At 42.2% G+C, this 14,883-nt stretch overlaps 1 protein-coding gene across 16 annotated transcripts in view; it reads left to right on the top strand.

The window, feature by feature from the left end:
• The window catches only part of NFIA (nuclear factor I A), a 390,456-nt gene that overhangs the window by 361,002 nt on the left and 14,571 nt on the right, over window positions 1-14,883 (top strand). For 12 of the 16 annotated variants that reach the window (XM_089921858.1, XM_089921837.1, XM_089921831.1 and 9 more), the window contains one exon: window positions 5,772-5,874. The exons of the other annotated variants lie outside the window; for them this stretch is intronic. In XM_089921858.1, the coding sequence (XP_089777984.1) occupies window positions 5,772-5,843 (72 nt within the window). In that variant the 3' untranslated portion in view covers window positions 5,844-5,874. The remainder of the gene's footprint in view (window positions 1-5,771; window positions 5,875-14,883) is intronic. 16 annotated transcript variants of the gene reach the window in all.

The following is a 14,883-nucleotide window of genomic DNA, read 5'->3' as shown; positions in this document are numbered from 1 at the left end:
CAGAGCCCACACTCCCTTCAGCATGCCCCATCAGGGAAGGACTTGTATGTGTCCTCATGTGCTACTGTGTAGATATGGGCAGAACCTGCCCACCAAACGCTGGATCTAAAGTAACCATCCAGTTAGGACAAAATTAGGACAACACCTCCACAAGATCAGAATCTCGTGGATTCTTCCACTGAGCACCTGCCCTAAAGGTACTCCAAAAGCCTCATTCAACTGGGTACATCGATCCTTGCCCTGCACCCCATTTCTTCTCTTAAGCCAAATTGTGCCCCAAGGCAGAGAAGACTTCCCAAGGGGAAATCATGTCTCTGAGGGTGGCAAGGACTGTAGCAAATGAATGTACCCCCCCAGAATCTGCGGGGAAAGGCAGTGCCTGGTCATTCTTTTCCCTTATGTTCTCTGCTCCAGCCGTAGGTGTTGAATAGTCAGCACCGCCTCGCGGAGATGTTACCCCTGCCATCTGCTCCCTCTTACTGTGGGCAGGAGCGACTCCCCCAGCTTCCCAGCCCCCACCCCAGCCTGTAAGTTCTTACCACGTTCTCTTCGCAAACACTTGGCAGCTGACTCACGGACAGCCTATGAGACACGCTTAAAATACATTTTTCAATAAACAGAACCTTTGTCTTTCAAGTTTTATTTGGGCAGCACATTTTAGTTGTCCTCAGCCACAAATTTCACTTCTGAACCAAGCGAGAGCCTCAGTTCTAGGTACTGGTCTCCTTTTTCTCCCTTAGTTTTTAATACTTTGGAGATCCCATCATGTTTAATGGCATATTTTGGTTTGGTTTTAGCCTTTCTGTTTGTTTGTTGCCTTGCTCCAAAAAGATTTGGGGAAACTTCTTAGTTGAAGCAAATTGATGATCGTTGAAAGAATTAAGGTGCTTACATGGGATCTGGCACACAGTAGGTGCACAATAAATAGTGGTTCCTTTCATGCTTGCTTCTTTTCCAGTATTTAAATGAGATCAATGGCAATGGAGAAGGGGAAGAGGAAAGGGAGATTTCGCAGGAAATTTTAGATTTCGTGGAAGAAGAAAAAGGACCAAACGTCTGGTATTTGTTTAATTAGCCCTTGGGATTGTGGGAAAAGTGGGATAGAAAATGAAGCGGGGGGGGGGAAAGATTGAAACAAGAAGCTGTGAATGGGTGTAAAGAGCTGAGAGGAGTTAGATCAGAATTTGATGATAGCCTTACAGTGAAGTCAGAAAACCATAGTATCAAATGCAGAACTGCTGTCAAAATTTCCAGCCCTGAAATGTGTCTTGATAATGATGTTTCCAGTCAGTGGAAGTTTCAGGATACTGAGGGAAATGCTCTTTTTTTTAAAACTGAAATATAGTTGATTTACAATGTTGTGTTAATTTTTGCTGTACAACAAAGTGATTCAGTTATACATATATATGCATTCTTTTTATATATATATTCTTTTCCATTATGGTTTATCACAGAATATTGAATATAGTTCCCTGTGCTATACAGTAGGACCTTGTTGTTTATCCATTCTATATATAATAGTTTGCATCTGCTAACCCCAAACTCCCACTTCATCTCTTTCTCACTCTCCCCTCCCCCTTGTCAACCCGAGTCTGTTCTCTATGTCTGTGAGTCTGTTTCTGTTTCACGAAAGTTCATTTTTGTGCCATATTTTATATTCCACATATAAGTGATATCATATGGTATTTGTCTTTCTCTTTCTGACTTACTTCACTTAGTATGATAATCTCTAGTTGCATCCATGTTTCTGCAAATGGCATTACTTCATTCTTTTTTATGGCTGAGTAGTATTCCATTCTATATGTGTACATCTTCTTTATCCATTCATCTGTCGATGGACATTTAGATTGTTTCCATGTCTTGGCTATTGTGAATAGTGCTGCTGTGAACATAGGAGGTGTGTGTATCTTTTTGAATTATATTTTTGTCTGGATATACGCCCAGGAATGGGATTGTTGGATCATATGGCAACTCTATTTTTAGTTTTTTGAGGACCATCCATACTGTTCTCCATAGTGGCTGCACCAACTTAATTCCCACCAGCAGCGTAGGAGGCTTCCTAAGGGAAATGCTCTTGACGCTCATGGTCTGATTTCTTTAGGGGAACAAGGAAAAAGTCATGAATCGGAGAGTACAATAGACTTGTTTTCACATCCTGGCTGTGCCATTTATCTGAGTGATCTTGGACATGTTACCCTTTAAAATTCTGTTTCCTTATCTATGAAATGAAGACGATAAAGTATCTACCTCATAGAAGAAAACCCAATTAAGTGTGGCTTCAGCCAATCAGGTTTCCTTTTCTCACATAGCAAGAAATCTGTCAGTGAGTGGTTGTTGGCATTGTTTCAGCTGCTACATGTTGCCAGCAGGAACCTTGCTCTTTCTAACATTCTGCTCTACCATTCTTAGCATCCACAAGCAGGTGCCTCTGACTGCAAAATGACTGCTGCAGCTCCAGGCATCATACCCATATCCTTCCCCCGTATTCCTCTTATATCAGGGAACAAAGATCCTGCCTTATTCCTTCCCTGTTTCCTGTTACCAAATTTCTACTTGGGTCTCATTGACTAAAGCTGGTCACATTTTAATCTTTAGTTGCAAAAGATGCCAGGAAAGCCAACACAAAACTATCTTGATTGGCTATGATCATGACTCATTACCCAGGGTTGGTCACATTGTCCTCCCTAAACAAAATTGCAGAAAGAAGGGGCAATAGATAGTGGGTAGATTGTTAACAGTATCTCCCATCTTCCTTTTTCCCCGTTCCCTGGTAGGTTTCATGCTGTTTTCAACTCCTGTTCTTGCACTTGACTCCTTTCCTCTCTTGCTGCTTGTCTCCTTCCAGTGCCTTTCCTCCACACTCACTCCCTGTGCATCTAGGAGACAGGTATGCTGTGTGCATGTATGAGTGTACAGTGATCATCTCATTTCAGCCCTCTGTTGGAGTCCAGGATTTGGGCAGAAGTACTGGAGTTTTCTGCAGACCAGCTCCCACAGGGCTGGGTCAAGGTTCTTCTGGTAAACGAGGACTCTGAAAAGGCTGCGTTGAAGGACATGTGCCTTTGTAATTGCAGGGGAACTCTGGGAAACAGTGCCCTCCACGTGCCCTCCCAGGTGCTTATCAAACAGTCAGCAATAGGTTCTGGGTTTCTCTTTTATGACTTGGAACCAGATGCTTCCTTTGCAAAAGAAAAGAGCCTGGTTTTGCTGAGCTTGAGTCAACAGAGTTCAGAGAACAGGAAAATGAGTGCATTGGCCCTGCTACATGCTCTGAGGAGAGAAGGCAGTACAGGTGGGGTTCCCACTTTCCACAAAGCCCCTGCATGTGGAAATCCCATACCGGCGAAGAATTTGCTTTACCAAATGTTTCTGCACTCTAAATAATGACTGTTCGCATTAGGAGAGGTTCCTTTAGGACACAGGCTTTCCCAGGCCTTCTAATGAGTCTAAGACCTTGAAGGTTCCACAGATACACATAGTTCCAAGGCCAGAGCCTATTGTCTAATGTGAGATTCTCAAAGATCTCACGTGAGTTCTCAATGATTCTTCCTGGCCACTTTTCCCACACCCACTTGTTTACCTTCCTGTTTGTTTATTGAGGACGAAGACACATTCTTTTATCAGTGGCCTATGTTTTGGGGGTATAGCCTTTCATTGGAGCCTGTTCATTAAGTTACATTCCACAGCGCAGGCTTCCCCCAAAATATTTGCCTGAGAATTTTTCCTTAGGCTTCACATCGCTTCCTTTATAGCAGAGACAAAGTAACTTAGCACTTCTAATTGGCTTTTCACTTTCCAAATGCTTTACACATTAACTAATGAACCACATGATCTTGTGATAAGCTGGATCCCTGGGTTGGAGCTGGGACACTGGGTTAGGACAGGCTGTCCTGGCCCCGTGTTCCTCGCCTTCACACTCTCCCTTCCCCGCACATGCTGCCACCTGTCCCACCCCCCTACCCCCCACCCCCAGAATTGGAATGTGTTGGGCTAAATGGAGCTGCAGCCCAGGCACAAACATCCCCAGCACAGGGCAGCCTTGGGCCCACGGGGCTCTGCCTTAACGATGTGGGAAGTGCCCAACACTGCCTTCCAAGGCTGGATATGCTGCATGTTAAAGGAAATTTAAGGCGGCCTTCGTGGAACACAGGTTCTGCCCCTCTCAAGTACAATCTCCCTTCTGTGGACCTATGGCCAAGTGTTATGTATGTGTATTGGGGAAGCAGTAGTACCAGGGGTCAGGGGTGGGGGGAATGGAAGGAGAATACAATGGCAAGGTCTAGTAAGGGAACTGACCATAGTGCATCTTGGTAGAGTAAAATGAGCACTGGACTAGGAGTCAAAATATCTGGATTCCTAGCTCATCTGTCCCACTCACCAGCTGTCCTTAGGGAGAAAAAAGAAACCAGAATTTACTGAGCACATACTATATCCCTGGTAACTACCACACCAGGGTACTACTGATATATATGATCCAATCCCTGCCATCCATTGCTCACAGACTTTTAAGGAGAAAAGGAAACAAATTATAGTAAGATATGGTAAGGGAAACAGTTGAAGTATGTATAATCTACAGGTAGTGCAGAGAGTAGATAATTAACCCGGGGGAGAAGCAGGGAATTCATGGAAGATATTCTAGAGGAGATTTCACATGAGCTAGTTCGGAAGGAGACAGAAATAGTTCCATTCCAGGAGAGGGGAACAGCACATGCAGAGAAACAGTGGTGTGTGTTCAGAGAATTCTGTTTCATATGTTGGTTAATGTAAGGTAAATGACAGAGAATGTCGAGTAATGAGGCTGGCAAGTTAAACGGGGTCTAGTCGTGAATACGTACATGCTTTTATACAATGATAAGGCACTTGGACTTTATTCTGCGGGAGATGGGAAGCAGATGAAGGGCACAGTGGGATCTCTATATGTGAAGAAACCTTAACTTAGCTTGGTTTACCATGCATGAGGTCTGAGATTTTACAGGTAGTAGCAGCATTAAGACCTATGGTCATAAGGTACTCTCCTCTGCAAGGCAGCATAACACGGTAGAGAAAACAGAAGCTTTGGAGCCAGATGGACTTGATTTTGATTTATCTCAGTACATGACTCATATGGATTAAATTGTAACCCCCCCCCAATTCCATATGTTGAAGCCCTAACCCCCAATGTGATAGTATTTGAAGATGGGGCCTTTGAGAAGTAGTTAGGTTTAGATGAGGGTGAGACCCTTATGATGGGATTAGTGGTCTTTTAAGAAAAGACAGGGAATTCCCTGGCGGTCCAATGGTTAGGACTCAGTGCTTTCACTGCTGTGGCCCCAGGTTCAATCCCTGGTCGGGGAACTAAGATCCCATAAGACACGCAGTGCAGCTAACCAAAAGAAAAGAAAAGACACCAGAGAGCATGCTCTCTGTCATGTGAGGACTCAGCAAGAAGGCAGCCATTTGCAATCCAGGGAGATGACCTTCCCTGGGTACCAAATCAGTTAGAACTTTGGTCTTGGACTTCCACTCCAGAACTGTGAGAAGATAAATTTCTGTTGTTTAAGCCACTCAGTCTATGGTATTTTGTTATGGCAGCCTGAGCAGACTTCCACAGTGACCTTGGGGTAATTTTTAGCCTTTCTGACCCTTAGATGTCACATTTTTAAAATTATAAATTAATTGTGCATTCCACTTAGAGTTTTGTGAAAATTCAATATGGTTAGAATGTAAAGCCCCCAGCACCCCACCCTGGCACAGGGAAAGCTGACGTATGCTGCTGCCTTTTCACTCCTTAGAATGGAACCTCCGTCAGCACCAGAAGTGAGGCAGGATGTATCTCCTTCATCTTTGGGACCAGGGACCCGTGATTGCCAGTAGAGACATAGAAATGTTAATATGGTGAGAACCACAGAGGTAATCTGGTAATTTTTCCCCTGGGCTGCGTCGTCTCTCCCTCCATCCTCCCATGTCCATTTTCCATAAACTGTGCCATTAATTCTCTCACTAGCTAGTGGAATGATATTTATTTATTAAGAACATACTTAGCATACTCCCAAGGAGCAAGTTAAAGCTCAGCTAACAGCTTCAGTTTCTGGTTGTGAGGAAAAATACACTGAGGAATGTATATGGAGAGTTTCTATGTATGGTATAATTTCATATTAAAAAACTATTAAACTTTATGCTGGATGAGGGAGAGAAGAAAACAATCCCAGTGCAAAAAACAAGTTATGAACCTAGGAGCACAGTTTCTGAATGTTTATTTTGTCAGATACGCAGCTGACATGACTGGGCTCTAATGGGGTGGTGATCCTCATTGAATTGCAGATGGCTGTGAGTGACTGAAATACCGCCGGGACTTAAATAAGTGGTGCATACTGTATTACTTAGGCTGCATCCTTTAACCAAGTTGAAGGCTTCTTTTTCTCCATCCATTCCCAACACACGCATGCACACACGTAACATGCACACACATGCGCACACACATGCATGCATCTGTCCATTCCAGAAGCTCCGTGTTAGAGCCTTAATTTCCCATCTAGAACAATGCTGATGTGCCTTTCCTGACTTTGCCCCTTTGCCCTCTGCCACCAAAGTGCAGCCCCACCACACACACACACACACACACACACACACACACACTCTCCAATGCAGATAATGGTGTCTCAGATCAGTCTGCTTTGCTGCAGCATCAAGACCCAAATCAATTTATCGACTCCGTCAAAATGGCTGGTACAGTAATTGTTACAAGAGAAGAATGGAAAGTGAGAACGTTTCCACGTGAAAAATAAAAATGACGTTTTGTTCTTTCCTGTCCCCCCCCCCTTTTTTGCCTCATAGATCTTTATGTGTTTACACAGCAGAGAGCACTTTACTTAAGTTAATCAGCTCCTTCTACATTATTAATTGTGACAGGGCGCTACATGACAGGAAGAGTATTATGGGAAACATTGATCTCACTCAGATAGCGTGGACCTGAGCAGGTTTGGCATTCCTTCCCCCATCTCACTGCTTTGGGGTCCCATCAAATCACATTTCCCTGATTGACAACACAGAGCACCTCCCATCAATACAATTGATTCTGTGAAAAACGACAAGGAACATTTTTCAGCTGGAGATAGATGAATTATGGTGATGGTAAAGAGAACATTTCAGAAGTCTTCTTTCAGGTTAGAAACTTAAATTGGGAACTAAGGTACTATTATCATCCCAAACACAAGCCTAATTTATATCCTCAGAAAAATGCTACTATTAAAAGAAACTTACTACAAGTGAAAAATAGCCTTAGTTGAAGCCAGCAGTGAACCTGAAGATATAATAGATGTTTTTAAAAGGCCATCCGCTAATTTTTTGTGGGACATTTTTGGTTAAGTGCACATCTTTGAAAGACATTTCATTAAAGTTCAACTTTCATGGCTTATACCTGTAGACCCTAACATAAATCCTATGTGAATGGACAAAAGTGAGTGGGTGTCATTTGTGACCTGGAAATAAAAGGTCAACCATTGGATTTATAGCTTTTTTAGTGAAAAGAACATAAAGATTCCTGCCAACTGGAGTCAATCCATATTTTAATGTTTCCTAGTTAAGATGATAAAATCAAGAGATTAGGATCATGCTGTTCAGTGAACGTCAAAAATTAAATGTGATGGGCTAAGTGTCATTCCCAAGGGGCAGAAGTTAATATTTTAAAAACCGTTTCTACCACTGGCAGTCAAGAAATGAATTGTCCATGATCATTAACCAAGGTAAGGAGAAATCCCACTATTATTACTAAATTTAATGATGACTATTACACTAATCAACTATATTGTTAAATGACTCTGCTGTTCTCCTTTAATGTCCCCAAACAATAATAGTGGATTGATTGCTGTCAAATAATTCTCATATACAATTGTGAACAAGTCATGATGAGGGCTCGTGGATGAAGGCTTATTTGTGGGAAAAGAAGCTGTGGCTATCTTATGGATAAGAGAAATAACATAGAACCTTACGCTGCCTATAACATTCTTCTAAGACCAAGACTCTGTGACACTACAGACCTGTTATTAAGTATGATTCACCAGGACAAGTTTTTTAAATACAAAAAAAAAAAAAAAAGAACATGCATTTCTTTTCATTATCTTTTTTTCTGTTTCATATTTTTGCCATCTTTATCTTTTCTTTGTAGGAAAAGAATCCATTTACAGGTCCTTTTCTTCTTCAAACTTGTAGAGCTCTGGATCCCATCTCCTTTGGATTTTTATTAAGGGAGAAGAAAGGTTATTTAAAGGTGTTTATAGGATGACTCAGACACATGGTACCCCCATGCCATTTGCAGATCCATTCTAAGACGCTGGTATTTTGGGAAGTTACAGAAATTCAGAATCCTGAAGCCGATAGTTTTCTTAAAGATTGTCACCTCCACACCCCATCATTTTTCAGATATGACTTTAAGTGCATTTTGGAAAAAAGTGTGTATGCTTCTGATAAAACAGCCCCTCCAAACAAGAGGGCCCAAGCTCAGGGAGCTGAAACGACTTGTGAAGCCACACAGCTGATCAGAGGCAAAGCAGGTCTGAGAGGCAAGGTTTCTGACACCAGGGAGGGAAGGCACTGGTAATTTAATATGTGGCTTAGGATATGGGTGCACAGTTTCTATTTTACAGAGGTGTTTTATAGAAGTTCAGTATCCATTAGACTGACCCAAGTGCATTGGAATCCTGAGGAACAAAAGCACATACTTCCAAAGTTCACCGTGCAGAATTTATCTTCACACACTACCACCTAGTATTGTGTGCATGTGGGTGTGGGTGTGCATGGGTGGTTTTTAAACCTGTGCTTCTGTCTGTGCTCTGGGGAAGCTTTCGGTGGCGTATTTTTCTAACTTCTGTCCTTCACAGTGCAGACAAAGGTTAAAGCTCCCATCTACTTTCACAGGCAAATATTTTAAGGCACTTTTATAGGAGGCAGGGAGCAGGGAGGACCTTTGATTTAAAGTTCAACATTTACATCTGTAATTCTGCCTAATTTCTGTGCTCACATTAATTAAATTGAAATCGTTTAATTAGAATAAAAACTGAAATTGATCATTAGGATTAATTTAACCTGATAGGCTTTGTGTGCTTTTCTAGACAAATATTATGAAATGTAGTGATAATGACGCAGCAAGAGGTATAATTTCACATCTTATAATGATTTTAATATCTGCCAGTTGTTCTCTCTGGTATCTGGATAGCTCTCAATGTTGCTATTAGTTCCATCATTACCATTCAGCTAGGGCCAGGCTGTATCTCTCTGCTGGCTTCTTCCCAAATATTTTTTCCTGTCAAAGTCTAAAGATGTACCAAATTCTCTTCACCCCTCCCTCCTAATAACATAATCCTTTCCCTTAACCCACCCCCACCATCTTCCAGGAACGCTATTTGCATGGCTCTTCCCTTTGGCCTTGCATCACAATGACCTTTGTAAAACAAGAACTGCAGAATGACACTCCTTATGGAATTCTCTAGTGTTCCTCAGTTCTGGGGACAGTGATGTCAAATCTGGACTGTCCCTCTGCACCCCTTCCTGGCTGCTTGCTTTGAATAAGAACCAGGCACAGAATTAAGCTCCATAGTAAGATGAGGCATGGTACCCACTGAATAACTCTAAGGGTGCAGGAGAGACAAGGCAGCTTCTCCAAGGGCCTAATTTGTGTTCAGGCAATAGCTTGCCCTCTTCATCCTGTGCCTTCCATGTAGCTCCATCCAAGGAGCATGTTTCCAAATTGGTGGCCTCTGTTTCTAAAAGAAAATTGCTGAAGGATGAGACTACTGTTTTGCCCTAAGATTCAGCATGAATGAAATAACATTAGATCTGCATCTGCCTACCAACACACTGATGAATGTAAAACTTTTTGAACTATCAGGTCAACTATCAAATTATTTTGTCTTCAGAAGAATTAAGAGCTGCATGGATAGATTAAATCCTCAGGAAAATCTGCAAAGCATTTGAGTATCGAATTCCTCCCATCCACCATTTTGCCAGAGTTACTTAAAAAAAAAAATTGACATTGGCAGTTATGTTTACTTTGTTTCCTGCAACAACCCTTAAGGCAGAAATTCAAAGGATAGTGGAGAATGAGTCAAAATTGAATAGATATTTATGAGTAAGAAAGAAGAGAAACAAAAACTAGACAAAGGAAAGAACATATGATTCTCAGTAATTTGGGAATGAGTGACCAATGGTATAGTAGAGACTATCACATATGCAAATTATTATCTTTCTGCAGCTTGGCCAATCGTTCCTGACCAAAGGCAGAGAAACTCTCAGGGTTGTGAGTCCTGATTTCATTCAGTCGTCATAAGTTAACTGCCGCCCTCAAAGAAACTAATTTTATCTTTCATTTCTACGGAATGTCATCTATGTGGATTCTACTTTTATTCGTGTCTTTATCCAATAGAAGAAACTTAGTATTTTAAAAATCCTCAATGCGTCTAGCATTTGAGCTAGGCTAAGTTCAAGAGATTGAGAGAAAAGAGGATATAGCCAGCATACTCAGGCTGTTACTGTATTTATCCAAGAAAAGTGACTGCCCATTATGTACCAGGCCAAGAAGCTATATGGGCTAGCATATAGAGATGAGGTTTCTGTCTTCCCCATGTCAGAAAGGAAGACACATACATAAAAAAAGCATCACCTTTGTTTAACAGCTTAGTTTAACTTAAGTTAAAAGACAAAACACTTCCATATTTTCATGTATTATTTCACTTCATCCTCACAACCACGGTGCTAGGAAGGTGTTCTTAATCAGAGGCACAAACTGAGACCAGATTCACAGTGGACTCAGTCCATCTTCCCTGAGCCAGGTAGTTTCTTCTCTGAATCCCCACAGCAGTGCTTTCTTTTGAGCTGTTTACCTGACTTATCACCTGTCACTGTGCAGGGATGCAGCTGCTGAAGCTGGAGTACTGGGAATGCCACGCCCTGCAATGCCGGGTGTGCCCACCTATCAGGAAACTGCTCCAGGGCCGAGATGCTATAGAGTAACACTCAGGTGTTTGAAGCATTGGTTTATTATTGCTGTACCCACTTTCTTGCCAAACTCAAATTCACAGAGAAGTTGAGTGACAGAGTTCTTGGTATTGTTTGTCCGGCTCTCCTTCCATTTCTGTCCACAAAGACCATCACTGCTTTCTCTGAACTCCAGGACCCTTGCTTAGCAAGGAGACTGAGTCTTAATCTCAGTCAGCCAGGAAACCAGTTCTCTCCAGATTGATTTCTATGAGCATCTCAGAAGCCCTACTTCAACCCTTCAAGCTTCTAAACCAAAAATAGCCATTTCTTCCTCTTTAGTGTAACTTGGCTGGAAAATCCCTGAGATCTTTTTGCCCTCAAAAATCCCTTAGGTTTTTTCATAAACATAATAAGGAGTCCCTTCTGAGTTGGGGACATTTATCTTCATAACACTTTTTAACTGTATTTTTCAAGTCAGAAAACCAGTTTACACAAACCCTAGGTCTTATATTTGGAGAGAATAAGTATGCATTGACCACTTTCCACAAAGAGTTGAAAATGATTTCAGAGAAATCTAAAGTAATGACTATGGAATTCTAGAATTTGCATCCAGAATCTTTTTAACTGGAATGTTACCACAAAAGCCTTATCGGGAAAATTAAGAAGATTCAGTTCTCCAGGCCTGGCCTTGTCTTTCTTCCCCTCTTTCTTTGACTTTATAGTAGATCTGAGGAAACTTTTAATACTAACTAAAGCTTGCTGTTGCCTGGCCTCTGAGCCTAAAATGCCTGAGAAAGCAGTACAGATTCCAACTGTAAAACATTCCTCCCCCAAGCCTTGGAAACTAGTGTACAGAGGCCGGTAGAGTTCAGAGGGAGCACATGTAAATGAGGCTCAGTTATAAACTCCTGAGGAGTGTTTTATTTAGTTTAAACCTGAACTTGAACTTGTAAACCTGTTCCTGGAGAACAACACAGAAAGCTGATGCAGTAGAACAGGAAGCCATATTTCAGCTCAGACAATTCACTTCTTTAAAAGAAAAGAAAGTCTTCGAGTAATTTTTTTTTTTTTAACTGAACTGCCTTTAGGATAGCACAAGGTGGCATCTTTGCAAGATTTTTGTGATCACAGAATCAGAAAGAAAGTTAATATGTGTCATTTGAATTTGCCACCATTCTTGCAAAGTGAACAATGGCATCTCCTAGCCATAGGGTGATTTAACAAGAGAAAAGGGTATTTAAAAAGCCAAAGAACGCATAACCATCATCCAATCTGCAACTGGTTTCATTAAAATATAATAAAGTGATAGGTATGGAACTGTTCCAAATCGGCACTGTGTGTACGAGTTCTGAGTTTGTTCTTAAATCTCAGTTACTAGGAGAGCACTACCAAGTAGAATTCATCTGAAAACAAAGTAAATGATTTTGTTTGCATGCTTGATTTTATGACACATTCTTAAATATGTCTTCAGGAATCTTTGCTTATGAAATCACCATCTTTAAAGTCATTACTAAAAGGTAAAAATGAATTAAATTTTCTGTGTTAGAATGGTACTACCTCTCTCCCAGAAGCATAGATTCCTGACAGGGAAGCCTAGCAGCTCTGCTGATCCCATATGTTATGTTCACGTCCAAATCATTGATAAGACCTTTGACAGAGACCCTTAATGCTGTGGGATTTCACCTTTGCACAATCCCCCAACCCAGCCCTACCGAGAAGCTTCCAACTCACCTCCCCTGGAAGAATATTCAGGAAGAGTCTAATTGTTTGTAGTAGTGAATATTGCTTAGTTGTAAATTTAATCTACAAATATAGAAGGAAAAAAATCTGAACATAAAAAGCATTTGCTGTTTCAGCATTAAAAAAAAAGTACTGTCATTTGAAACTGCCAACTCCCCCATGTGGGTTTGTTTTGCAAGTCACGTCTTAACAAAGACAAGTTTTGTTGCCATAAAACCCTAAATCCTACCACGTTTTCAGAAGGAGGAGGAAAGCATTGTTCACTGATCCCTAGTTTGTGCTTTCAGGGATGTCACGTAAGAGCTTTGACTGGACTTGGGGAAATCATTCCATTTTTATCGAGGGCAGTTGGCTCCGATGAAACCCTAACCCCATCGGGTGACATCTAGATCACACCAATGCCTCCCTTAATGATGCTGCTTGCATTTTAGGCCAATATTTCAAAGATCTGTCTCTATGTTTGTTATTTCCTCCCCCAAATAATATAATAATATTATAACAACTGGTATACTGAGGCCTGTTCTGCAGATAAGTAAAGCTGTGACCCCTGATGTCACACAGACTAGAATTTAGGTCTCTGACTTTTTCCATGGTCAAGCTCCTTCTAACCTCAGTGAGGGATATGAACAGTTTTATCCCTGCCAGTATCACATCTACACAGTGAACAAGGAAAAGATGACTCCTGGACCAATACAGTTGAAGAGCAGGTGTTCCCAGAAGGTGAAAGTGTAGGAACGGGATCTTCGTAGCGTAATCAGAGCAGCCACAATCGCAGGGCAGCCAGTGACTGAGCCGAGACTTGAACCCAGGCCCCTGCCTCAGAGTCCGGTGCCGAGTTGCATCTTACTGTACTCTCGCTCTCTTCTCTCAAGAATCTGAGAACCGAGATGCTACAACCTGCTCTGCGCTCTGTCCTGATCCCGCCTCTGCGCCTCACTTGTTTGGCTCAATACACAAGCTTCCGTCCCGGCTGCCAGGCGGGTAGTTGCGGTTGCAGTTGAGTGTGCCCTCTTCCTTCCTCTTAATCCAGTGAAGGGAGTGGGGAGGGCTGCTGCTCTGCATAGCCTTTGAGAGAGTGGGGGTCTGCCGTCATTCTTGTGGGGGATCGAACACAGGTGGAGAGGGAGAGAGAGAGAGAGAGAGAGACTGGCTGGAGGGGTGGGTGGAGGGAGGCAGGAAATGGGGACTGGAAAGGACAGAAGGAAGGACCCTGGACAGGGAACAGAGAAGGTCCGAAGCAAAGACCTGTGCTCGGGGCCTGGCAAAGAGGTTACCTGCGGGGGTGGGAATGGGTACAGGGGGCAAGTACCATCCAGTGCCTAAAGGGCTCCTTGACTGGAAAGGTTCGTTTGGGAATTCGTTTCTGGCAAAGTAGCAGGTCTTCTGTCGTTCTCTTGCAGGAGGTCTCCGGGAGGATTTTTGAAATTACTGAACTTTTCACTTCAATGTTATTTTCTTCCGTACCAGATTTTATCTACCTGCACAATCGGAACAGTAAATCTACATGATAGATTTACTGTGAACCTGAGTCATGTTTGGGAAGAGCTTTTCGGCTCTGGGGGAAGAGCAGGAGTGGGGAAGCACTCGGTGGCGTGATTATTGTAATGTGGCCACGCTCGGCTGAGCGCCGACCTCCACTCCCACGCCTCTCTTTTTAAACCAGAAAGGTTACCTCCCTGGGCCACCATTGGGCCAGCCCCAAGTGTGACCGTCTGCACTTGTTAGACAGCAGGCATTTAATTAAAATTGGAATCTGATGTGTAGAAAACATACATTTTTTTCATTTCATAGCTCCCCAGGAAATCATACTCTCTTCCTGCCCTGTTCCCCTCAACTCTCCCTGCCGCCAAAAAAGAAAAAAAGAAAGAAAGACTAGGGGAAAGATTATTTAATGTTGAAAATCAGAAATTACAAAGGGCCAGGCTGCCTTCTTTATTTTTGCCTTTGGGGCTGACATTAGCCAATAATAAAGCCTGTATTGTATCTTCAGCCCAGAGCCAGCTTTTTTTTTTATGGCTAACTTCCCATACGGAAAAGGGTCGTCCCTTTTCAGAGCATTAAAGTACAGCATTTAATGAATCTGTAACTAAAATCTTTCATCTTACTTTTGTGCAATAAAAGGGGTTGCCTGATGCCTTCTGATATTTGGCTGGACTTTGTGGAATCAAAAAACATCTTAAAGCACAAATAATA

Source organism: Delphinapterus leucas, chromosome 1 (genome assembly GCF_059928025.1).
Source record: "Delphinapterus leucas isolate spDelLeu-1000000601 "Yukka" chromosome 1, BTC_Dleu_Yukka2, whole genome shotgun sequence".
Classification (NCBI taxonomy): domain Eukaryota; kingdom Metazoa; phylum Chordata; class Mammalia; order Artiodactyla; family Monodontidae; genus Delphinapterus; species Delphinapterus leucas.
Note: the sequence above shows the minus strand (reverse complement) of the source record. Positions and strands in the feature narration are given on the sequence as shown.